Raw genomic sequence first — 26,220 nt, 5'->3', positions numbered from 1 at the left:
AACAAATAAGCAGCTGCAGAACACCGACCACAGCATGTGGCCCCGAGGGAGTTATCTGGAAATGCAATCTGCTGCCTAACAAGCTTTTTTTTCTCCCCCTGCAATGCAATCCTATTTCTCTTGTGCCTAGCACAATTTCTCGACACCCTCGGATACAGGTGACTGCGCTTAACAGCCCTGTGTCCAGTCGAACGTGCCCTCTAGTGGCACGTGGTGCAATTGCACGGATCTAATTACTGGAGTCGAGCACTTCAGGCCGGCAGCAGTACGTTTCCAGAGAGCCGGAACCACACAAGCAGATGTTAATGAGCGAGACGGGGGTTCATCAGAGCCGTAGTGCCCGCATGCAGCCCAATGTAATCCCGTGTCCACGTCCGCTGTCCCTCTGCGGATGATTCACGCCCGTGACATAATCTCTAATTACCGCTTTAATCCACAGCCAAGGGCCTGCTGTGTATCTGTGTGGGTCTATGTGTGTGTGTGTGTGTGTGTGTGTGTGTGTGTGTGTGTGTGTGTTAAATTTTCTGTCCCAAGGGATTAAAACACTTCCAATTAATTTGGTATGTATACACACACACACGCTGTCCTCATGGGATCGGATGAGATACGGATAATCCATGCTGGCTGTGATATGCTTTAAAGTCAACACGGAATTAAAATGCCATTCTTTTCTTTCTTAATGCATGTTCCCGCTGTTCACAATTTATTGGTGCGTGTTACTTCAAAGAAAAAGAAAAGGTTAATTTATCAAAGTGTATTAAATTTGTCTGAAATGATTTGATCAAATAATGTTCTATGTGAACCTTAAACTTTGGACTTTTTATATTTCTAGAATAAAAGTGTCTAACATTGATACCAACACAAAATTTGACACAATATTATATAGAAGCATAGTTTAATTATATTTTAAAATATATAAATATTTACATAGATTTTTTTTATTAAAATATACAAAATTGATAGTATTTCATTTTATATTTATATTATATTATATTATATTATATATATATATATATTTATTATGTATTAAATATTTTACATAATATCAGTGTATATATAATATTGTATTATTAAATGAAATATTGGGTATATAATTATAATCAATATAAAAAAATGTCATTAATTTATATTAATTATTTATATATGCTTTATATTCTAATATATGCATATACATTTTAAATATTCACAGTAATTTGTTTTTTGTGTTAATTCTAGATTTTTTATTTTTATATTTTTATTAAAATATAAAAACTGACAGTATTTTATTTATTATTGTGTATTTAATATTATAAATAATATCAGTGTGTATATATAATGTATTATTAAAAGAAATATTGGATATATAAATATAATTAAATCATTTATATTAGTTAATAATATATAATTGTATTTATAATAGTTACAAACATATACATATTAAATATTCACAGTAATTTGTTTTTTATTGTACTAATTATTATAGTTTTTTTGTTATATTATATTATACTATATTATATTATATTTTAATTTGTATATTATATATTATAATGATGTATCCAATATATTAATTACTATCAATTTATATACAGTTTGGTATTATATGAAATATTGGGTATATAATTATAACAAATATAATAATTACATTTATACAAATTAATTTAAAAATATATATTTACATTAGTTTTTATCTATTTTTATTAAAAAATGATAGTATTTTAGTTTTATTGGATATATATTTTTTATATATATATATATATATATATATATATAATTATAATCAATATAATAATTTTATTAATTTAAATTAATTATTATTATATAATTGAATTTATAATATACGCATATACATAGCAAATATTCACTGTAATTAGTTTTTTATTGTATTATAGATTTTTTTTTAAATATTTGTATTAAAATATTAAAAATGTAACGTTTTTTATTATGTATTCAATATTTCAAGTAATATCAATGTATATATGAAATGTATTATTATAATAAAAATATGTAATTATAATCAATATAATAATGTCATTAATTTATATGAATTATTAATATATAATTGAAATGATAATATATGCATAAACAAAAAAAATATTTAAAGTAATTAGTTTTATTGTATTATATAATTATATTGACATTAGTTTTTATTTATTATGTATTAAATATTTCAAATCATAGTGCATATATAAAATGTATTAAAAGAAATATTGGATATATAATGATTTATATTATATTAATTGAATTTATAATATTTATACACATATTAAGTATGTACAGTAATTTGTTTTTATTGTATTTTATTATAATATAAAATGATATAATACAATATAATAATACAATACATTAGTATAGTATATATTATAATGATGTATCCAATATTTTAATTAATATCAATATATATATATATATATATATACAATTCATTATTATATTAAATATTGGGTATATAATTATAACAAATATCATAATTAAATTTATACAAATTAATAAAATAAATATCACAATAAATATCATATATATATATATATATATATATATATATATATATATATATATATATTTTTTTTTTTTTTTTTTTTTTTTTTTTTTGCAACAGTGCCTAGCAATGGAAAACTAAATTATTCAAGAATAAAGATGACAAAATAACCATAAATGTTATGGAAACGGTAGGTTATAATGTTATACATATTGTTTAAATGAGTGAAGTCAAGGCACATGTCATTGTCTCTATATTTGGAGTTACTAATGCATGATATAATTATCAGATAACCACTATTACACAATGTACTTCTTTGTCAAGTTGTGTTCTCAAATGAACACGATAAGAATGTTATTGTGAATGCTGTACTGTTCTTGCCACATATATTTCATAGTGTACTGTGTGTTTCTTACCAGTGTTTCCTGCTTACATGATTGGCATTCCTTCACTGTAGGTGAAAAATGTCAACCTGTCAGAAGGCGAGCAGCTGTCAATCAGAGGGGAGGATGAAGGCGGGGCCCTGCTGGTACTGGCCAATCAGACGCTTCTGGTGGAAGGTCAAGTGATCCGCAGTCCGACCAACACGCTGTCGGTGTTCTACCGCTCATCTCCAGAGGGAGGAGTCGGCATGTTCCAGTTGCATTATCAAAGTGAGTGTTTTTCAAAACAAGCAGCTTATGCATTAAACACAGCATCTTTGGGACTTGCCTCTTGTTGTGGTTTTATAGGGATAATTAGTATTTTACATAAAACTCTAATGTTTATGTAATATTACAGTAATGAGTCCCACAGGTGCTCTTGTAAATGTTCAAAACGCTCCTCATCCAGAAGTCTCAGCACTCTTGTTGAACTTGTTAGTCGCCGGCCAGACTTTGCCTCCAAACTTTTAATTGAAAAATTCTCCATTTGGTTAATTTGCTCGCTTATCTAACTTGATAGCTTCTGCCGTGTCCATTAACCGGCTAATGTACTTGTAGTTTCACTCCAGGGCTCATTTCACAAGGCTTTCTTGTGCCGCCTTGTGTGCAATTTGTTTCAATCAGAGTCCTCGAGTGGCATTAGCATTCATTTTATTCATAAATGATGAAAGGAGTAGTTCACCCCCGAAAAATCTGTCATTATTTGCTCAGATGTCATAAAAGGAGAGTTTTTGAAGGATAATCAAATACTTTTTCTTGTCCAGTTTTTCGCCTGAGTTGTGCCCTACCTCGACGGCCTCATTTTGGAGAGGTATCGGTAAAAGATCTGCATCCCGGAGGCACGGCCCATTTCCAGTGTCACATGGGATACCACCTGCAGGGAGATGCCACGCTCACATGTCTCAATGCCTCACTGCCTGTGTGGAGCCAACATGAGCCAAGCTGCAGAGGTGAGACACTGATGTATACCCTGGTATGTATGTGTGTGTGTGTGTATATATATATATATATATATATATATAGACTTAATTGGAGAGACCGGAATAACATAGAGAATGGGAATTGGCCATGGTTTCCCCAAAAATGTGAAGCAGCAGAACTGTTTTCAACATTGATAATAATTAGAAATGTTTCTTGAGCTCCAAATCAGCATATTAAAATGATTTCCAAAGGATCATGTGACACTGAAGACTGGAGTAATGATGCTGAAAATTCAGTTTGCATCACTGAAGTAAATTACATTTTACAATGTTAACATAGAAAACAGTTGTTTTAAATTGTTATTATATTTTACTTTTTTTTACTGTATTTTTGATTAAATAAGTGCAGCCTTGGTGAGCAGAAGATACATTCAATAACATTTAAAAATTTGACCGATCCCACACTTTTGACTGGTAGTATTATAATAAATTATTTATATGTACAGTGTTTTGTGAAAGTATTCATACCCCTTCATTTCACGTTATGTTGCTGCCTTATGTTAAACCGATGACTTTTTTACAATCCATCTACACTCCATACACCATAATGACAAGGAAAAAAACAGTTTTGTATTGTAACTTTGCAAATTTGATAGAAATGATTGCAGTTCCATTGCATAAGTATTTATACCCTTTCAGGGACACTTGAAATTGAGCTCAAAAGCATTCATATCACTTGTAGATGTTACTACACTTCGAATGGAGTTAACCTGTGGCAAATGCATTTGAATGAGTATGATTTGGAAAGGCACACACCTCTCAATAAAAAGGTCTGACAGCTGAAAATGCATATGAAAGCAAAAACCAAGCCCTGAGGTCAAAAGAACTGCATGTAGAGCTCAGAGACAGGATTGTGGCAAGGCACAGATCTGGGAAAGAGTTCAGAAAAAAAAATCTGCTGCATTGAAGGTTCACTGAAGCACGTAGTCTCCATTATCTATAATGGAAGACGTTTGGAAAAACTAGGACTCTTCCTAGAGCTGGCCTCCTGGCCAAACTGAGAATTCGATGGAGAGAGGCCTTGGTTAGAATGGTGACCAAGAAGCTGATGGTCACTCTAGTTAAGCTCCATGATCATATATGCAGATGGGAAAAAATTTCAGAAGTACAAACATCACTGCAACACAGTTCTCTATCTCACTCAAACTCAATCCTCTCCTCAGAGATGACACATGAAAGCCCATTGGAATTTGCAACAATGCACCTAAAGAACTCTTAGATTGTGAGAAACAAGATTCTGTGGTGTGATGAACATCAATTCCAAGCATCACGTTTGGAGGAAACCAGGCACTGCTCATCACCTGCACAGTAGCATCCCAACAGTAAAGTGTGCTGGTAGCAGCCTCATGCTGTGGGGCTGTTTTTCAGCAGCAGGGACTGAAGGACTCGCCAGAGTAAAGGAAAGCTCAACACAGTAAAATATAGAGATAGCCTTATCGTAAACTCAGTCCAGAGCATTCAGAACCTCAGACTGGGCTTGAACCCAATTAAACATTTCTGGAGACACCTGAAAATGTGCGTCTGCCCCCATCCAAGCTGACAGAGCTTGAGAGGTGAAGAGATGAGGAGAAGAATGGTAGATAATAACCAAATGCAGATGTGCAAAGCTTGTTGCATGTTAAGGGTATGAATACTTATGCAATGTACTTGTTTCAGTTTTTTTATTTGTAATAAATTTGCAAAGTTGTCACAAATCAGTTTTTTGCTTTGTCATTATGGTGAATGGTGTGTAGACTGATGTGGGGAAAAAAGTTATTTAGACCAGTTTAACATAACAGGAGTATGAATACTTTTGTAAGTTTACATACTTTTAAAAGTTTACTTTTAAATATTTTAAAATCATTTATTATGGGCTTGTTCTAAGTTATCAAGGTTTTGTGGGAAAATTTTCAAGTGTTTTTTTTTTTTTTCAGAAATTAATACAGTAATAGACCCCAACCCTTTGACAGCTCTATTTGGGGTTCTTCCGGAAAATGTGAAACTGGCAGCTTTAGAAATGGATAATATTGCATTTTGCACACTGTTGGCTAGACAGCTTATGCTAATTAATTGGAAGCAACCATCTCCTCCAATTTATCGTCAATGGGTCTTTGGCCTACTTTTTCCCTTCAAACTTGAAAAGATTAAATTTGGAGTTCGAATGAAACCAGATCTTTTTGGACGCAGGTTTTGGATAAAATGTTTTTTTTTTTTTTTTAATTTATCTTCCTTGTCTTTTTTTTTCTTTCTTGCTTGTTTAGATGTTTATTTGTATGCTTATATTATTGTGACTGTATGTATTTAATGAGCATTTAATCTGCTCACTTATTTGTGTGTTTTATTTATTTAATTCTTTCCCCCACTTTAACAATTTAATACTTGTATTGTGCCTTGAGATGCTTGTGTTTTCTCTCGAATAAAAAAAATATCTATAATAATAATGATTTATTATAATTTTTTTTCTTTAATTATTACTTATTTTAAAAAGTGAATCATTACTGTTAGTGACACATTTTCCATTATGTTCTCTTCAAGCTTTGTGTGGAGGGGTTGTAAAAAACGCCACCGTGGGCCGGGTGCTATCCCCTTCACCCCATCTGGGCCCTAATAGCACCCTGGACCGCAGCTGCTCTTGGTCCCTGGAGGCTCCTAACGGCCAAAGACTGCACCTACATTTGGAGAGAATGGTGTTGGGCCCGACAGACAGGTCAATGCATGGGTCAATTAAATCAATGCAATGCTAAATCCATTTTATATGTATATAAGAGACTCAAGCCTTCTCCCATGAAACAGGCTGGTCTTATGGAGCGGCCTTGACGCAGGTTCGGTGGTCCTATTTGATTCTGGGCGTGGTGGTCCCATACCGTTTGAGGGAGTGATCAGCGAAGGTCCAGCTGTTCGAGTCCAGTTTATAACAGACCAACCTAACAGTCACAACACTGGATTCAATATACGTTATGAGGGTAGGCCATGTTCAAATCTGTAACACACCTGTATTTGGACAATAAAAACCCCTGATGCATAAATATTAAATCAGGAAGGTAAAAGAAAGAAAAAAAAATGCTTGATGTTTTAAATAATCGATTTTACAGTATATTTACATTTATATTTAATCGATTGCAGTATATTTAGGTTATTGATAATAATTGGGTTTATAAATAAATAAAACATAAATTAATGCAATTTTTAAACATATTATATGCGACCCTAGACCGCAAAACCAGTCATAAGTAATTAAGTAAGTAATGCATTTTATTTAATTGAATAAATAAGCTTTCTATTGGTGTATGGTTTGTTAGGATAGGACAATATTTGGCCGAGATACAACTTTTTGAAAATCTGGAACCTGAGGGTGCAATAAAATCTAAATATTGAGAAAATTGCCTTTAAAGTTGTCCAAATGAAAGTCTTAGCAATGCATATTACTAATGAAACATTATGTTTTAATATATTTATGGTAGGAAATATACTAAATATCTTTCTGGAACATGATCTTTACTTAATGATTTTTGGCATAAAAGAAAAATCAATAATTTTAACCCATACAATGTATTTTTGGCTATTGCTAAAAATATACCCATGCTACTTAAGACAGGTTTTGTGGTCCAGAGTTACATAAATATTTAAAATGTATGAATTTCAGATTAGATAAAAATATATACAGTTTTTCCAATTACAATGAACCAGCTGCTCTCAGGAATATGACATCTGGAAATTGTCCAATTGATGTATTGTTTCATCATTTAAAACCTAAAATAAATGTTCTTTTTGTTAGGTCTTGATTTAAAAGTGTGCTATCTTTCTTTAAATAAATACATTTAGTTTGATATTTTATCTAATTTCTTTATATCTTTTATTTTTATATCTATATCTTGTATCTTACGCAATAACATTTTTAAGTATAACTAATCCAACATGTTTCTCTGGATTTTATTCAGCTATCTAGCTAACAGAGCTTGTTTTAATTGTTCACGTTTAGCATTTGAGAAGGGCCACTGCTACGAGCCATACATCCAGAATGGAAACTTCAGCATGACTGACCCTACCTATGGCGTGGGCACAGTAGTGCAGTTCACCTGTGACCCAGGACACTCCCTGGAGCAAGGGCCGCCCGTCATTGAGTGCATCAACACACGAGACCCCTACTGGAACGACACAGAGCCTCTCTGCAAAGGTAGAGTCATAACATTACCCTACATGCTACATGCTACACATCACTGCCAGACAACATTTATCCTTTGCTAAATGTCATGGGATGGCAGATTTGAAGCAAATTAGTTCATTTTCTCTAATTATGCTATGGTAATTGCATTGAGTGTTAATAGTATGTTAATATTCAAAAACAGCCTTTGATCTAAGAAGTGCTTTTTAGAAATGCATCTTTTTTTGCTTTTAGGCTGATTAAAATTCTCACATGTGGGCCTGATCATCAATAGTCAATGACTTTTAGTTGCTGGCCTGTATTTAACCTTGTTGTAATTCTTCTTTAACGGCGATAAATGAGGTTTTCTGTAACTGACGTTAGGTCGTAACAGATAACAGACGAACGTAACACTGGTCAACCCCACGTGCCATGTTACGCATGCTTTTTAATGCTCTGGTGTCAAATGCAATTAAGATCGCAATTAACGCAGCATACTGGAGTCTGGAGTTTAACAACCAAATGCACAGACCACAAATCAGAGATTATAGAGGACAAATCTTACTGCGCTGAACATTTTAAAGGACAACTTTGACTGTAATAGAATCAAACTGAATTATAATAATTATTAAAAAATAATAAAAAAGCACTCTATGTTTGTGTGTGTACTAAATTGTTTCCAGCAATAATTTTGATCAGATAATTAAGTACATGTGTATGTAACCACTATTGTTACAATTTCAGCTTCATCTTATATAGGTCATTTTATTGATATTACCTGAGATGTTAGCCGAAGTGTTTAAAACATACATGCACAGCTCAGTTAAATGATCAAGTTTACCATCTCTAACTTTAGGTTGTTATGCTTTTGGAGTACGGAAAAGTGGGTTTTCAACATAAATCAAAATGGCGGACAGGAAGTTAATCCAATTATGGCATAATTTCTATCGATGTTCTCAGCATGACCCAAGAAAATATAACAAGACCAGTTTCAATACAATAGACTTATCTAAACAAAAGTTAGGAGCATTTTTCAAAATTTCTTCATAACTTTTGACCATAAGGTGGTGTTGCCTTCAAACTTTAGTGCACTGTCAGGGCATGGTGCCGAAGACACATATGTCGATGTGTTTGTAAAAAATAGCATTTTACAATGATTTTACAGTGATTTTTGAGAAGCTATAAGCAAAAATAGCCATTTTTTATATTTATGACAACTAGGTGGCACTGCGCCAAAACACTGCAGGTAGCCTCAGGTCATGCTTGTTATAACTAGGGGTGGGCATAGATTAATTTTTTTAATCTAGATTAATCTAGATTAAATCTTGGAATTAATCTAGATTAATCTAGATTAAAATGGCTAATTTGAATTCTGCTGAAGGCATTCAGAATATGCGTACTACCCAAATAATGACTAAAAGTAAGTCTTCAAGAACGGGCCAGGTGGCGCATTAGATCAGGCGCTCATCTCCTGTTTCCAAAATGCATCACAAACTGCTTGACAATTGCATTTACAACATAATTACCTATACAAACTTGTGTAACCAAGTACTTCTGCGCAAAAGGCTGCACGACGTGCGCGTTGCCGTTAAATACACAGACGCGCACGGGAAAGAATAGCCTATCCGCGTGCATAGTCTTCGATTAAACTGCGTTGCTTTTAGAAGCGTCAATTCAGTTGTTGCATATAGTTTAATGTCTTTATTTCGGGATTATCAAAGTAAATTACTCAAACTTGAGATTTTACTGGGGCACAGCAGATTTTCACTGGGGTGCGTGCCCCAGTAAAAAGGGTCTAGCAACGCACGCACTTGCCCTGAAGCGGCTTCATAACTGCATCCATTGCAGACTTTGCACGTCTCATTTGATGTGGTAATTTCACAGAAGTTGGAGACTCGTTCTCGCCCCCTACAGTGCAATTCGACTAGGTATACGTCATCCGCGCTAAAATATCAAGGTGAAAGTCATCATATCTTGCGTAGTTTAGACCCAGCTCCCAACCCAACTTTGACAATAGAATAACGGCGATATTTTTTTTATCGCCCGATAAGAGTCTCACGTTAACGCAGCATGTTAACGCCGATAACGGCCCACCACTAGTTATAACACACACCAAGTTTAGTCTCAATATGTCAAACCATTGTGGAGATATAACCTCACATCCATTTTTGTATGTTTCATAGAATTTGTTCATGTGTTATTTGAGAACGGTTTGACTAGTCAACTTGAATTCCATAACTTTTTGCCAGCATGGTCTGAAGATGATCTGAGCCAATTTTGGGGAAAATCAGACAAACTGTCTCGGACGATTTTGAAAAAGTAGGTTTTTCAAGCAATTCAAAGTAGAAAAAAAAAACATAAACCTTGCGATTTTTAATTTTGGTGTTTATTCAACTCGGCATGAGTTGAATGATTCAGAGGAAAAAGTTATTAGCATGAAATAACTGAAATTTTGAACAAGTGGTGGTGCTGCAGAGATTCGGTGTGTTCACACGGGGCGTCAGCGTTAATGCTTGACGGAAGGCGTGGCTGAAGTTTGGCACTGACGCCATCGTCATAGCAGCGTCAGCCAATGAAATTAGATTCACGGGTCCAATACACACCAGATTCACCAACGGCCTCTGCCACCTCCTTCCACGCCTGGTCTCTCCGGTATGAATCCCGGTACATAAAAAGCGATTGGTCATAAAGGACCGGGTGATTGCCCACCGCAATAATGAGTTTCTCCTCCATAAACAAAATTTATCCTCAGTTTGCTGCTCTTGAACAGGATGAACGTGATTGGCTCCCGCCTGGCTACTGTATTTGCATAGAGCGATCCTGATTGGCTGACGCTTCCGTCGGCGGTGCTTCACTGGCGTTGCTCCAGCCAGTGAAGCGCCACCGTCGGATCCACAATTCTTTTCGGCAACGCTTGTCGTCACCCATTCACCGGTGTGAACACACCGTTTGAGTTAGAGACTTCAAACTCCCCATGGCTAATGTTGAGACTGTTCTTTATCAATTTGCCAAATTTCACAACTTGGGTTGCTATAGACTTCCAGAGCGAAAGAAAAAGAATGCTAATGGATACAATAGGTGCCATCCCATCTGTGGTGCTTGGCCCCTAAAAACATCTTTAAAACAGAAAGTCACTTTCAAAATTAGATCATGTGACATGACAGACTTGACATTTGTTTCACCGAGTGGTGACACAGAAAGCAATGTGACACGTGTCTGTGTGGCCTCTCTGCAGCTCTCTGTGGAGGTGATCTGTCCGGGCCCAGCGGCGTTATCCTGTCCCCAAACTGGCCCGAATGGTACGGGGAGGGCGAGGACTGCAGCTGGAGGATTCACGTCGGCGAGGACAAACGCGTTCTGCTGGATGTGCAGCTGTAAGTCCTTCTGGAACATTCTGTTCAGAAAACAACAGCAAAGCTGGTTTGGCTTCTTTGGTGGCTGATGTGTCAAGCTGCTGCTGCTGCTGAAATCGAACGAAACCCACAGACCTGCTGGATGCGATGACTCACCAAACTGCCTGAATGACTCGTTCATTTTCTCATTTCCTCCCACACAAACCCCTCACCTCTCGCCCACTGTCTCTTTCTCTCTCTCTCATTAGCTTGAATCTCAGCGACAGTGATATGCTAACCATTTTGGATGGAGATGAGGTCACAACACGTATATTGGGCCAGTTCGTTGGGGGTACCAGCCCGTTTAAGATGTCCTCCTCGACCCCTGACCTCACCATCACCTTTCACTCAGACCCAGCCGGCCTGGTCTTTGGGAAGGGAGAGGGTTTTATCATCAACTACTTGGGTAAGGACACTCCAGCTAATTGCAACACTGTTAAAACGCATAAATTAGACTCAATCTCATGCATTTTGCACACAGAAATGGCAAGAGTGTTCTCAAAACCTGATTGTGTGGAACTGAAGGGTTTTGTTTGCATAATAAGCAAGATATCCTTGAGGACACTTAAATACTTTATATTAACCTGCCCATAAACATCATGGAAAACAACAGTGGTTGGTCATTTAATATATATTTTCTGTCTTTTGGCCAGAAGAAACTGCATTGTGGACCAGACCAGTGTTATTTATTCACTATTGTAGGATTTATTAATTTTAAATTAGCATTTATTTTCAGTTTCTAATTATTTTTTAATTACATTTTAATTTTAGTTTGTTTTAGTCATTTTGATATGTGGTTTTCTATTTTTTTTATTAGTTTTTAAAGATATATTTCTATTAAGCATTCATTAATTAAGTTAATTATTTAATTTGTATTTAATTTATTTTATTTTTAATTCTAGTACTTTAACTTAAAGGAAAATTGGAAATGCTGCCATTGCAAATGAATAAAATAGAACTTAAACTTAGAAAACTTAGTTATTTTAGTTATATTAAGTTGTGTTTATGGAGTTTTTGTCTTTTTTCTTTACGTTTTTCATCTAAAATGTTTCATTTTTTTCAATTTCATTAATTTAACTTAAAAGAAAATTAGAAATTATGCCAAGAACTGAATTAAAATACAATTATATTGAAGTACTAAAATTGCTAAAAATAAAGAATAAATATTAGATGAAAAGTTAAAATAAAAAAATAAAAAATTAGAAATGTTGCTTTAGCAACTAACTGAAATAAGAAAATTGCTAAACCAAAATCTGAAATAAAATATAAATGTTGGATGAAAAAAATGTAAATAAAATTAGTTTTAGCTAAAGTTCTAAAATTGAAAAAAATAAGTTTTAAATTATTTTTTATTGTAATTATTATTTATATAAAAAATTATTTATTTATGGGGGGGGGTATTTATTTTTATTCGATTTACTTTTTTCAGTTAATTTTTTATTAATTTATTTTTTATTTTTAAATTATTAATTTTTGGGGGAATTATACATTATTGGGGATTTATTTATTTTATTACTTTTTATATTTGTATTATTTTTTTAGGGGGGGATTGAGTGGATGGGGTGGAGTACGTTATCTAATGTTTAGATTTTATTTTTATTTCAGTTTTAGTAGTTTTAATACTTCAATGTAAACATGTTTTATTTCAGTTTGTTATTTTTCATTTAAGTCTTTTAAGTCTATTAGTAAAGTAAAAAAAACTTGTACTTAAAAAATTAGAAATTACATTTCTATAGAAATTTCTAATTAGAAATGTTGCTTTAGCAACTAATTAAAATAAGTTTAAGCTGAAGTACTAAAATTACTTGACCTAAATCTGAAATTAAAATAAATATAAATGTTAGAAGAAAAATGTATACTTGAAAAAATGTATACCTCAAAAACCTCAACGAAAATTAGAAATGTTGAAATAAGTTTCTGGAAATAAGTTTAAGCAGAAGGACGAAAATTACTAAACCAAAATCTGAACAAAAAATAAAAGTTTTGTAAATAAGTTTAAGCTGAAAAGCTAAAACTGCAAAAACTAAATCTTTTTCAATTTTCATTTAAGTTTTTAACATTTATGTTTTCATCTAATATTTATATTTTATTTTATTTCAACTTTATTTCGGTTAACAAAAACCAAAAGTTCTAGTTAACAATAACAACACTGGAGTCTGGAACAGACTTTATGTTGGTAGTCAAAAGCCTGGCTAATCTAAATGAGTCCGTCACAGTAATAGGCACATTGAATTTCCCAACTAAAGACAAGCTTTATGCACAAACTTTCAGTCTCATATGAGTGTCACGAACACACAGAGAGAATCTCAATGCAACTCTTTCTTTTCAAATTACTTCAGCCGATCCATTATGTTCTCAAGTGGTCGGCATGCATTTCAATCAGAGCTTCATTTTTTTGCACAGATGCAACTATTTTCAGCTTCTGAATCCTCTTCTCCTCCTTCTCTCCTGGCTGCCCTCATTCATTCACATTTAGTTTTGTCTTCTTCCATAGGATACACACACACACACACAGCACTTTAGCATGCAATCTCCAGTAATGACTTGAACTAAAAAGACAGAGATACTCTTTTTATCTCTGTATAACGGTAGAGGATAAAGTTCCCAGCTGAATAAAGGTCACAGGCGCACTGTGAATTCACAATGGCGGTCGATTTGCTCTTGATTAAACGCTCATGAACTGAGTGAATGTGGAATCTAACAACATCCAGCCATGCTAGGAGTAACTGATCTGTTGGAAAACTGTACTGAATGCCTTTTAAATCAAAAATTCATTTACTCAGGCCTTGTACATTTATTTATGATTTTTTGCCAACTACAAGATCTGAAATCTTATGAATAAAGAACTGAATGTGTTAGAGATGTGACCTAGTAGTTAGTGCACACACTCAGTGAAACGTTTGTGTGGGCAAACCAAGTTCAACTTGACTTTTTGATTACCGAAAGGCCAAAAATAATATTAAAGTAGATGTTACATTTTATGAAAATGAGTGAGTGGTGCTTGATTGTGCGTAAGTCGCCTCCGAAATGTTAGGGTGTTGTGGGTGCTGATTAGGTGGATGCTTACTGGCCTAAGTCAATAAAATCCACCCTCATGTGATATTCTGGTCTCTATGAGTCACATCTCTCCTTTAATGTGTGTAAATGGGATTTTTATTATCTGCCAGGCAAAAAAGTCTAATCACCAAGAGTAATAACAGACCTTAATATATATATGTATAGAGAGAGAGATTATTATTATTATTTTTTTTTTTATTATTATTGTTTTTTTATATAGTTTTTTTTGATGGGGGTTAGTATTATTTGATAGTATTTTGCTCTCCTGTATCATCTTCTTTATGCTGTATCTTTTTTTTTTTTTCCTTATTGTAAATTAATTAATTTTTTTACTAGTATTTTTTTTTTAATTATTTATTTTTGGAATTCTGTATTTTGGGAGGGTTCATTCATGAATTTTTATTTATTTATTTTATTGTTTATATTTTTATTATAATTATATTTTTTTCCTCTTAATCTTCCTCATTCATTTATTTTTTATATTATTTTTGGGTTTTTTACAATTATTTTATTTTATTGTGTTTACATTTATTTAATTTTTTGCATTTATTTTTTCAAGGGGGTAATTTATTTTATATTTTATTTTATTTATTTTTTTATATTTTTATTATTTTATTTAAAAATAATGTGTAAATATTTAAAAAAGTTTTTTTAATTACAAATTTTTCGGTGGATTATTTATATTTATTTTTTGTTATATTATCTAATTTTTTAACTATTTAAAAATTTCTTTTTTGGAATTACGTATTTTGGGGAGATTATTTATACTATTTTTATTATATTATTTAATTTATTTTATTTTTTTATTCATTTAATTTGTAAATTATTTATTTTTTGGAATTATTCTTTTTTGGGGGGGGGTGTCATTTAGTTTTATTTATTTATTTTATTATTGTTTATATTTTTATTATAATTATTATTTTATTTTTAATTTAAGCATTTTTTATATATATTTTCCTTTTTTCCTATCTGTATCTTTATCTTTATTTGTATTGTAAATTCAGTCATTTATTTTTATATATTTTTTAGTATTTCATTTTTATTTATTTATTTGACTAGTGTTTATATTTGTGGAAGCATGAATTTTGGGGGGGGGGTGTCATTTATTTTTACTTATTTATTTTATTGTTTAGATTGATATTTGTTTATTATTTTTACTATAAATTATTATTATTTTTTATTTTTTATTTTAATATTTAATTTTTTTGGGGGGGGGGAAGCGGGGTTGATCGGATGGAGTGGAGTGTTTACTTTTATAATTTACAAATATATATTTTTTAATACTAATATTTTGGGGGGATACATATAAATGTATAAGTGGGGATGGAGTATTAATATTTTTGGTTTAAAAATTGTACCTCTTTTTCCAGAGGTGTCACGCAACGACTCGTGTCCAGACCTACCTGAGATCCAGAATGGCTGGAAGACCACTTCTCATGCGGCGCTGGTGCGCGGAGCCCATATCACGTATCAGTGCGACCCGGGTTACGACCTGGTGGGCAGTGAAACCCTGACCTGTCAGGTGGACCTGAGCTGGAGCACACAGCCTCCGTTCTGTGAGAAGAGTGAGTCAAGCACAGTTGGGTGTCTTTGTTAATTAAGAGTCTGAGGAACTTTTTCTTTCAGCAAATTCAAATGTCATCCTTCTCAGCTGCATGTCCTTTTCTGGCTTCCCCTCATTAGTTATGTACTGCACAGACCCTGGACACGTGGAGCACTCCACACGCACACTGTCCGATCCCAAACTCTTGGTCGGCACCACTATCCAGTATAGCTGCATTCCCGGATACATCCTGCAGGGCGGCGCCACACTCACTTGCTACGGTCGAGAACCCGGCACCCCTGTTTGGACGTCTCGCTTGCCTCATTGCGTTTGTGAGTTCCCACGAAAGTTTTGACAAACATTTCTGTTTTAGTTCATGTTTAATCCCTCAATTATTCCCTGTATATTAGCGGAAGAGTCCGTGTCCTGTGAGAATCCCGGGCTTCCTGACAATGGCTACCAGATATTGTCTAAACGGCTGTACCTACCAGGAGAATCTCTAACCTTCATGTGCTACCAAGGCTATGAGCTCATTGGTGAGATGGCCATCAAGTGCATTCTGGGAAATCCCTCTTTTTGGAGTGGTCCATTACCTCTTTGCAGAGGTGAGATTTATTGTTGTTATTATTATTATTATACTTTTTTACTATTATTTTACTTCCCAACAACTGCATTTTGTTTTTCATTTATTACTATCCAAAACTAAGCTGCATAACATTTTAAAATGCATTTTCAAATGTATTTAATGAATATCCAAAGTGTATATTTATACATTTCAAAATTAAATATTGTCTTAGGAAATGTATTACATTTTTGTTCTGCAAAAGAAGCCGCAATTGCAAAATTTAAATTTGCAAATCTGAAAAAGTTACAATTTTGAGTTTATATCCCGTAATTCTGACTTTATTTCTCAGAATTGTGACTTTTTCTCAGAATAGCGAGTTTATATCTTGTAACTGCGTGATATAAACTCACAATTCTGAGAAAAACAATTCACAATTGTGAAATATGTAAAGGTAGAACTGTGAGATAAAAAGTTGCCATTGCCTATTTTATTTTTTATTCAGTGGCAGAAACAGGCTTCCATAATTTGGGGATCACAAATGTGATGTGAAATCAAAGTTCACTTAATATGATCATTGTTACTGTTATATATATATATATATATATATATATATATATTATATATTAAATGCAAAAGTATGTGTTAAATATTAATTTTTACCCAATATATTTCAGCCAATCATGAATGCTCCAGCAATCATGCACTAGAGGGTAAGTTTTATTATTTAACACACTAATGTCAGCAAAGGTTTTGCTTTTTTAGATTCCTATTACATTTTTGTTTTGCAGCTTCATAACAGATATTTAATTAATTTTTAAAGGTATTTAATTAATATCCAAATAATATTTATATATTTAAAAATGATGTGTGTGTGTGTGTGTGTGTGTGTGTGTGTGTATATCTACAATATTCATTAGGGTAGTAATAAATAGAAAACAAAATGCAAATTTTGGGATTACCCTTTTATATGGAAGCCCGTTTCCACCACTGAATAAAAAATGTACAAAAGGTAATTGCGAGTTTTTATCTTACAATTTTTATTTGTCAAATATTTTCTCACAATTGCGAGTTTACATTCTGACTTTTTTCTTAAAATTGTGTGAAATAAACTCATAATTGGAAGTTATTAAGTTCTGAGAAGGAAAAAGATGATGTTCTCAGAACTTTTGAGTTTATGTCTCACAATTCAGACTTAACTTGCAATTGCATCACAAAAAGTCACAATTGTGAGTTTTTTTTCTTGCAGTTGTGGTTTATAAATGAGTTTATATCATCCAATACTGACTTTATAACTCACAACTGATTCTGACTCTATTTCTCAGAATTGTGACTTTTTTTGGAATTTCGACTTTATATCACACAATTGAAAAGTCACTGAAAAAAGTCACTATTGGGAGTTTAAATCTTGTAATTCTGACTTTATTTCTTAGAATTGCAAGTTTATATCACGCTTCTGCTACAAATATCACAATTGCAAAATATAAACTCACATTTCTGAAAGTCACAATTGTGAGTTTATATCTCACAATTCTGACTTTATTTCTCTGAATTGCGACTTTTTCTTAATTGTGAGTTTATATCTCACAATTGTGACTGGTTTTGCTGAATTGCGTAAACTCTGAGAAAGTTAAAATTTTGAGGGAAAAAAAGTCAATTGCAACAAACTCACAATTCTGAAAAAAAGTCACAATTGTGAGTTTATATAACGCAAATTTAATATCAGAATTGCAACTTTTTTTCTCAGAATTGCAAGGTTATATCTTGAAATTTTGACTTTATATCTCTGAATTACGACTTTTTTTCAGAATTGAGAGTTTATATCTTGCAATTCTGACTTTATTTCACTAAATTGTGAGTTTATATCATGCAATACTGACTTCATAATGCACAACCAAGAAAAAAAAGTCAGAATTGTGAGTTTTTATTTTTTATTCAGTGGCGGAAACTGGCTTCCATAATTTTGGGATCACCAAAACAAAGTTTGGGATGTGAAAACACAGTTCATTTAATATGGTCATTATTATTGTTATATTAGATTATATTAAATTCAGTATGTATTAAATATATTAATTTTTACCCAATATATTTCAGCCAATCATGAATGCTCCAACAATCATGCACTAGAGGGTAAGTTTTTTTTTTAACACACTAATGTAAGCAAAGGTTTTGCTTTTTTTAGATTCCTATCTCAAGCAGCAAAGGTTCATTGTTATCAGACAGATTATGTTTTTGTAATGTTAGATGGTTATAGTGGGTAATGCAGGTGGAAATGAATTATTAATGTATATCATCCTTGTATCTTGTCTAGTGGCTGAGGCAACGGCAGAATCTTCATTTGATGGAGGAAGTATGGCTCTAGCAATATTTATCCTGGTGCTGCTAGTGTCTGTTTTACTGGGAGGAGCCTACATCTATGTCACGAGGTGAGCAGTACAGTCTAATGTGAGTGCAGCTCTTTAGTATTTACTAATTGTGTAACAATACAGAGCTGCTGTTGTTCATGGGCACTTACACATGTTCTGTTTCTGATTTAATAGATTGCTCAAAGCTACTTGTACTAATAAAATGGTGCTTAGAGCCACCACCTGTTGTGAAATGAGATTGGTTTCTTCATAAAGTATGTAATGGCTTGAAGCGTAATGATATGTGTAGGAGGGAAAACACCATGACTGCGCATACGAGAGAACATGCTGCATTTGAACTCTTGTCAAGCACTCTTCTCTGCTCCTCAGGTGCCGTTATCATTCAAACCTGAGACTTCCTCTGATGTATCCACATCCTTACAGCCAGATCACTGTAGAAACCGAGTTTGACAACCCTCTCTATGAGACCGGAGGGGTGAGATTCTCCAAGAACATCTCAGCAACCACATAAAGCCCTGGCAACCACCACGAAACCACCTAGCAACCATCCTGATCCCCTCCAGAACACCCTAGAAACCCCCTAGCAACCATCCTGAACCCCTTAGGAAACAAATGTCACCACAAACATTCCAGAACACCCTAGAAACCCCCTAGCAACCATCCTGAACCCCTTAGGAAACAAATGTCACCACAAACATTCCAGAACACCCTAGAAACCCCCTAGCAACCATCCTGAACCCCTTAGGAAACAAATGTCACCACAAACATTCCAGAACACCCTAGAAACCCCCTAGCAACCATCCTGAACCCCTTAGGAAACAAATGTCACCACAAACATTCCAGAACACCCTAGAAACCCCCTAGCAACCATCCTGAACCCCTTATGCTGGGGACACACTACACGACTAGCAGAAGCATTCTAAGACTGACCTGAACACACTTAACGATTGCTTCCACCGACTGGAACCGATTTTAGTCTTTGACAATCGGAAAGGAGCACAAACCTAATGACTGAGTCACTCCACTACACAACACACTTAACGATTGGTGAGTCACGACTGGAGAAATTCTGCCAAACCCAAACATTTTTTTTTTTTAAATACAGTGTAGGCTACTCCAACCACAGCATCTACCCGCGCTCCCTCAGCCGCACCAAAATACAACACCGGTACTTTATTTGACACCCGTTTTACCTATTGAAACATTGTAACGCATTTTTATTATAATATGTCTTTTCAAATGCCTAGGTCTGTTTAATTTGCTTAATTATAACATTTCTAGCACTACTTTTAAAAGGTTTATACAAGCAATAATATATAAATGATCTCATGTATGCTTGTCTAAAATCAGTGATTAGAAACGAATTGGTTCCAGGTAAAATGGTATTTTTTTCTTTACATTTACGGAGAATGAAGTGAACGAAATTAAACATTACTTAATAAATTCAAGGCACTATAATTTTCTTATCCATTTGATACAACTGTTATAGCTATACAATTAATATATATAGAATAATTGTACTTCGTCATATTCGTGATTTATGAAATTATAGCCTATATAAAAACTTCCTTTTGAAGTAAAGCTATTCGTTTTGTTTGTATATTTATTATGAAGAAAATTCGTTAACCTAGCCTTTAAAGTTGATTTAATATTGTTTTAGAAGAAGTTAAAAGTTAAGAAAAAAATAGGAATAAGCCTGTAGTTTATGTATATTTAGGGCAATAGGCTAATCTTTTTTCTTGACTTTTCTTACACTGCAGATCGAAATAAAATCATTCTTGATAATCTTTAGAATAGGAGAATCACTGGCATAATTTAGAGAAGGGGAGCGCGGGGCACAAACGAACGCGGAGTTAGTTGTAACGCGTGGTTTAAATATTTCCACACATGCTAGCATAACCAAATTTTCAGTATTTAGTTGGCGTAGCAAACTATGCAGAGAAAAAAGTGCGCCAAAATGCAAAAGCCTTTTGAAGATATCGCAGAATATTTTGTTTACCATAGTAAAAGTACATTTCTGGCTGAATTTTTTTCATTTCAGCTTTTGGTATTCATTTAAAATGAGACAAATAGGCTATTATATTTTATTCTCCAATCTGTTGTTTATCAGTTTAGAAAGTTTATTAATGGTTCTCAAACCAGCAAGACAGTAACCTGTATTATATTCCAGTGACGCAGATGGAGAACGTTGTAACACTGTGTTATTAAACTATGATATTCTGTGACATTAGCGATGCACTGTTGACTTTCATGGATTTTATTGAGAAACTACAAGAAACAGGTGAATAAAGACTGACAATTGATGTTTAATGTTCAGAAATTATTTTGAGAAATGTAAAGCATTTTGGCTCGTTTATGTGTGTTGTTTATGTGTGTCGTGTTCTTTGAGAGCTGTGTGTGAACAATGTGTGTCCACATTGTTTTGAACTACTGTACAGCTGTGTGTTGCGATCAGGGCCGTTCTAACCATGGTGGCGATGTGTTCATTGTCAAACTCCAAAATTGGATTCTTTTTATTATTATTTTTTAAAACGTCATTACTTTATTTGTAAAAGTGAATGCATGCATTTTATTGACAACATATTTTAGTTTGTTGTGTATATCTTTTTCATTCGATCAGATAACATTTTAAGCTGCCATATGGTCGTGTTATAATGTACCCCTCCTACGGGGCATGTTGTCACATTTCACTACCTTTCTTTTGAGGTAAATAACGAAAAACGTATACACTGTAAATATGAAACAAAGCCACATATTTGTACTAGACAAGTGTGAAAATAATGTGGACAAAAATTGTACTCTGAACCCCTCGCAGACTTACACAAACCGTGAAATTCAAAAAGTGTTATGCGCTCCCCTTTTGAAAACGAAACTATTTAAATCTGTGTAGCCTTAAGTTATGAATTAAAAGAAAGGCGAAATAAATCACATCAGGACCAATCTGTATTTTTCTTGTAATCAAGAACATTTTTTTTGACAAAATTACCTAATTAATGCAGAATGATGTTTGACAGTGAACGCATCTCCACCGCATAGCTGCATAAAATCGCTGGTGTCAGTCGCAAATATTAAACATGTTTAAAAAAATCTTAGTGAAAAGGACTGGCTCTTGAATTCTAAGATTATTATCTTTAGACACCACACACTATGCGATTTTTTGTGACGACTACAAACAGCGACTGAGCCCACTGGAACAGACTATTGCCGACTAGGCACGATCTGTGATCAAGACCAAATTCCATTCATAATCGGCCTGAAAATCGTGTAGTGTGTTCTCGGCATTAGGAAACAAATGTCACCACAAACATTCCAGAACACCCTAGAAACCCCCTAGCAACCATCCTGAACCCCTTAGGAAACAAATTTCACCATAAACATTCCAGAACACCCTAGAAACCACCTAGCACCCCCCAAGCAACCACCCTGAACCCCTTATGAAATAAATATCACCACAAACCCTCCAGAACACCCTAAAACTCCCTTGCAACCATCTCAGAACCTCTTAGGAAACAAATATCACCAGAAACATGTCAGAGCACCCTAGCAACCACCTAGTAACTCCCTAGAAACTCCCCAAAACCCCTTGGAAACCACATAGCGCCATCCTGGAAACCATGCAGATTACTGTAGCCACAGAAAACACTCAAAACTCTTTAGCAGCCACCTAATAACTACCTAGTAACCAGCCATAACTCCTTGGAAACCACATAGCGCCACCCTGGAAACCATGAAGATTACCGTAGCAACTGAAAACACTCTAGCAACTCCCTAGTGACCCCCCCCCCCCAACCCCTTGGAAACTACAGTGCCACCCTGAAACCCACCCAGATCACCATAGCAACTGAAAACACTCTAGCAACCACCTAGTAACTCTCTAGAAACCAGGCAGAACTACTTAGAAACTACATAGCGCCACCCCGGGCCCCACTCAGATTACTATGACAACTGAAAACACTCAAACACCTTAGCAATCACCTAGTAACTACCTAGCAAGCAGCCAGAACCCCTTGGAAACCACATAGCACCACCATGGAAACCACGCAGATCACCATAGCAACTTAAAATACACTCAAAACACCCTAGCAACCACCAAGTAACTCCCTAGTAACACCCCCAAAACCCCTTGGAAACTACATAGCGCCACCCTGGAACCAACCCAGATCACTGTAACAACTAAACACAGTCAAAACACCATAACCTCCACCTAGTAACGCCTAGCAACCAGCCAGAACCCCTTGCAAACCACATAGCACCACCATGGAAACCACCCAGATCACCATAGCAACTGAAAACAGTCAAAACACCCCAGCAACCACCTAGTAACCCCCCCCCCCCCAAAACCCCTTGGAAGCTACATAGTGCCACCCTGAAACCAACCCAGATCACTGTAACAACTAAACACAGTCAAAACACCCTAGCCACCACTTAGTAACTCCTAGCAACCAGCCAGAACTCCTTGCAAACCACATAGCACCACCATAGAAACCACGCAGATCACTGTAGCAACTAAAAACACTCTAGCAACCACCTAGTAAATCTCTAGCAACCAGCCAGAACTCCTTGGAAACTACATAGCGCCACCCTGGACCTTACCCAGATCACTATAACAACTGAAAACACTCAAAACACCTTAGCAACATCCTATTAACTCTCCAGAAATGAGAGCAATTTTTCATGATCACACAGTGGATAATACCATAATGCTAACATAAATGTCATTTTGTTGTGTTTTTATTGTACAGGACACGAGAGAATATGAGGTGTCCATATGAAGAGGCCCACAGACACGTCCCGTACTGCTCCAGCGCTTACAGGAAGTGATGTAAATAGATCCTGACAACTCCACTCTCCCCACCTCCCCAACCTCCAGAGGACAGAGAGGGGCATGAAGGAAACGGGGCTGTGAAACAGGAAGTACCAGTGCAGAGATCGTTCGGCCAGTGGACGTTACTGTGGTTTTATGACATGTGATTCGACACGTATGCCATTCACAAACACGTATGTGTGTGTGTGAGAGAGAGAGAGTGTGTGAAGAGCGAGTGGAAAATAACACTTGAAGAGTTTGCACAGTGTTCTTTGGCCTCAATACCGTGACTTACGGGACAGTTTAACCCTGGAGTACGTTAGACCTTTGCTCCGATATAAAGGGGTGGTGGTGGCACCGTCCTGTGTCTGTCTGTGGCCCGTCCTGCCTGCTGTCATTTTTAAGTCTTTGTACTTAGAGCAGTTTGTAGTGCAGGTTTTAAAGTAGTATTTTTTTCCCCTGCAAGTGACGTCCTACTGCAGCAGAGAGCAGATGATGTATTTATTTTGAAGTATATGTGAATGTTCTCTGCTGATTAATGAATACTTCATTTTGGAGATCAAGAAAAAAAGTGTAACTGATTTCTCTAAAGAAATGTGAAAAAATAAATAAATTCATTTAAATCTTTTCTAACACTGACGTGTCCTGATTTTATTAAAGGATTAAAGGGTTTTATTTTAAAAGAGATCTGACAGATGTGGAGCCCCAAACCCTTCAAATAAATAAATAAAAGGAAAATAAATAAACTTGATAAAAACAAATATAATTCATTTATATTAAATTCAGCCCTGAATTTATTTTTATATTACTTTTCCCCCTTCATTTACTCTTTAGTGCTTTTACTTTTTTTATTTTTAGTTGTTTAATATTTTATTTATTTTATTAATATGACATTTATTTGGGAAGAAAATGTACAAATTTGTTTAATACAGAAACGTTGCCAGAGAAGAATGTTTCCACACAGAATTTAAAACAAAAAATTATATCATTTTCAAAAAAGTTAATTGCAATCTCACAATGTAGACATTTTCTTCCTTCTAAATTAGAATTGTAGAGTTTATCTCAGCAATTCTGACCTTTTTTCTGACAAATCTGAGTTTGTATCTTACAATTCTGGCCTTTTTTCTCACAATACTAATTTTTTATCTCACATTTCTGGCCTTTTTTCTCACAATACTGAGATTGAATCACAATTCTGATTTTTTCTCACAATACTGAGTTTATATCTCACAATTCTGGCCTTTCTTCTAACACATTTGAGTTTGTATTTTACATTTCTAACCTTTTTCTTGCAATACTGAGTTTGTCTCACAATTCTGACTTTCTTCTTGCAATTCGAAGTTTAAATCTCTCAATTTAGATTTTTTTTTGTGCAATATTGAGTTTATATCTCACAATTCTGGCCTTTTTTCTTGCAACTCTAAGTATAAATTTCACAATTCTGACCTTTTTTCTCACAATTTGAGTTTATATCTGACATTTCTTGCCTTTTTTCTTGCAATACTGAGTTTATATCTCACAATTCTGACTTTTTCTTGCAATTATTAGTTTATATATCACAATTCTGACTTTTTTCTCACAATACTGAGTTTTATATCTCACAATTCTAGCCTTTTTTTCTTCCAATTCTAAGTTTATATCACGATTCAGTTTTTTTTTTCTCACAAATCGGAGTTTGTATTTTACAATTCTAACCTTTTTTCTTGCAATACTGAGTTTGTATTTCACAATTCTGACTTTCTTCTTGCAATGCTGAGTTTAAATCTCACAATTTAGATTTTTTTTGTGCAATATTGAGACTATTCAGACTTTTTGCAATTCTGACTTTTGTCTCAAAATACTGTTTATATCACAATTCTGGCCTTTTTTTCTCACAAATTTGAATTTGTATTTTACAATTCTGACTTCTTTGCAATTCAGAGTTTATTTCTCACAATTCTGGCATTTTTCTTGCAATTCTAAGTATATATATCTCACAATTCTGGCCTTTTTTCTTGCAATACTGAGTTTACATCTCAGAATTCTGACTTTTTCTTGCAATTATTAGTTTATATCTCACAATTCTGGCCTTTTTTTTGCAATTCTAAGTATATATCTCACAATTCTGGCCTTTTTTCTTGCAATACTGAGTTTATATATCAGAATTCTGACTTTTTCTTGCAATTATTAGTTTATATCTCACAATTCTGAGTTTACATTTCACAATTCAGATTTTTTTTCACAATACTGAGTTTACATTTTACAATTCTGACTTTTTTCTTGAAATTCTGAGTTTATATCACAATTCAGTTTTTTTTCTCACAAATTTGACTTTTTTTCCTTGCAATTTTGAGGAAGAGTTAGAATTTTGAAATACTTTACAAGTGAATTGTGAGTTTATAATATTAACTGGAGATGTAATTGCAGTTCTCTGAAGTCAAAGTCAGAATTGTGAGATATAAAATAAGCTGGAGAGTCTGAACTAAGATAAAAACTTTTTCCAAGTCATTTTTTAAATTCTGTGTTGAATATCCATAATC

At 34.0% G+C, this 26,220-nt stretch overlaps 1 protein-coding gene across 3 annotated transcripts in view; it reads left to right on the top strand.

Moving 5' to 3' along the window:
* The window catches only part of sez6l (seizure related 6 homolog (mouse)-like), a 74,505-nt gene extending 50,169 nt beyond the window's left edge, over positions 1 to 24,336 (top strand). For 2 of the 3 annotated variants that reach the window (XM_073829359.1, XM_073829361.1), the window contains 15 exons: positions 2,913 to 3,108; positions 3,642 to 3,827; positions 6,372 to 6,543; positions 6,630 to 6,799; positions 7,816 to 8,010; positions 11,213 to 11,351; positions 11,579 to 11,775; positions 15,797 to 15,991; positions 16,110 to 16,301; positions 16,380 to 16,574; positions 17,209 to 17,244; positions 18,626 to 18,661; positions 18,843 to 18,957; positions 19,267 to 19,372; positions 23,640 to 24,336. In XM_073829359.1, the coding sequence (XP_073685460.1) occupies positions 2,913 to 3,108; positions 3,642 to 3,827; positions 6,372 to 6,543; positions 6,630 to 6,799; positions 7,816 to 8,010; positions 11,213 to 11,351; positions 11,579 to 11,775; positions 15,797 to 15,991; positions 16,110 to 16,301; positions 16,380 to 16,574; positions 17,209 to 17,244; positions 18,626 to 18,661; positions 18,843 to 18,957; positions 19,267 to 19,372; positions 23,640 to 23,669 (2,160 nt within the window). In that variant the 3' untranslated portion in view covers positions 23,670 to 24,336. The remainder of the gene's footprint in view (positions 1 to 2,912; positions 3,109 to 3,641; positions 3,828 to 6,371; positions 6,544 to 6,629; positions 6,800 to 7,815; positions 8,011 to 11,212; positions 11,352 to 11,578; positions 11,776 to 15,796; positions 15,992 to 16,109; positions 16,302 to 16,379; positions 16,575 to 17,208; positions 17,245 to 18,625; positions 18,662 to 18,842; positions 18,958 to 19,266; positions 19,373 to 23,639) is intronic. The other variant, XM_073829360.1, reaches the window with a different exon arrangement.
* Positions 24,337 to 26,220: the final 1,884 nt, after the last annotated feature.

Source organism: Garra rufa, chromosome 23 (assembly GCF_049309525.1).
Source record: "Garra rufa chromosome 23, GarRuf1.0, whole genome shotgun sequence".
NCBI classification, from domain to species: Eukaryota; Metazoa; Chordata; class Actinopteri; order Cypriniformes; family Cyprinidae; genus Garra; species Garra rufa.
The sequence above is the reverse complement of the archived record's forward strand: the minus strand, read 5'-3'. Positions and strand labels throughout refer to the sequence as shown.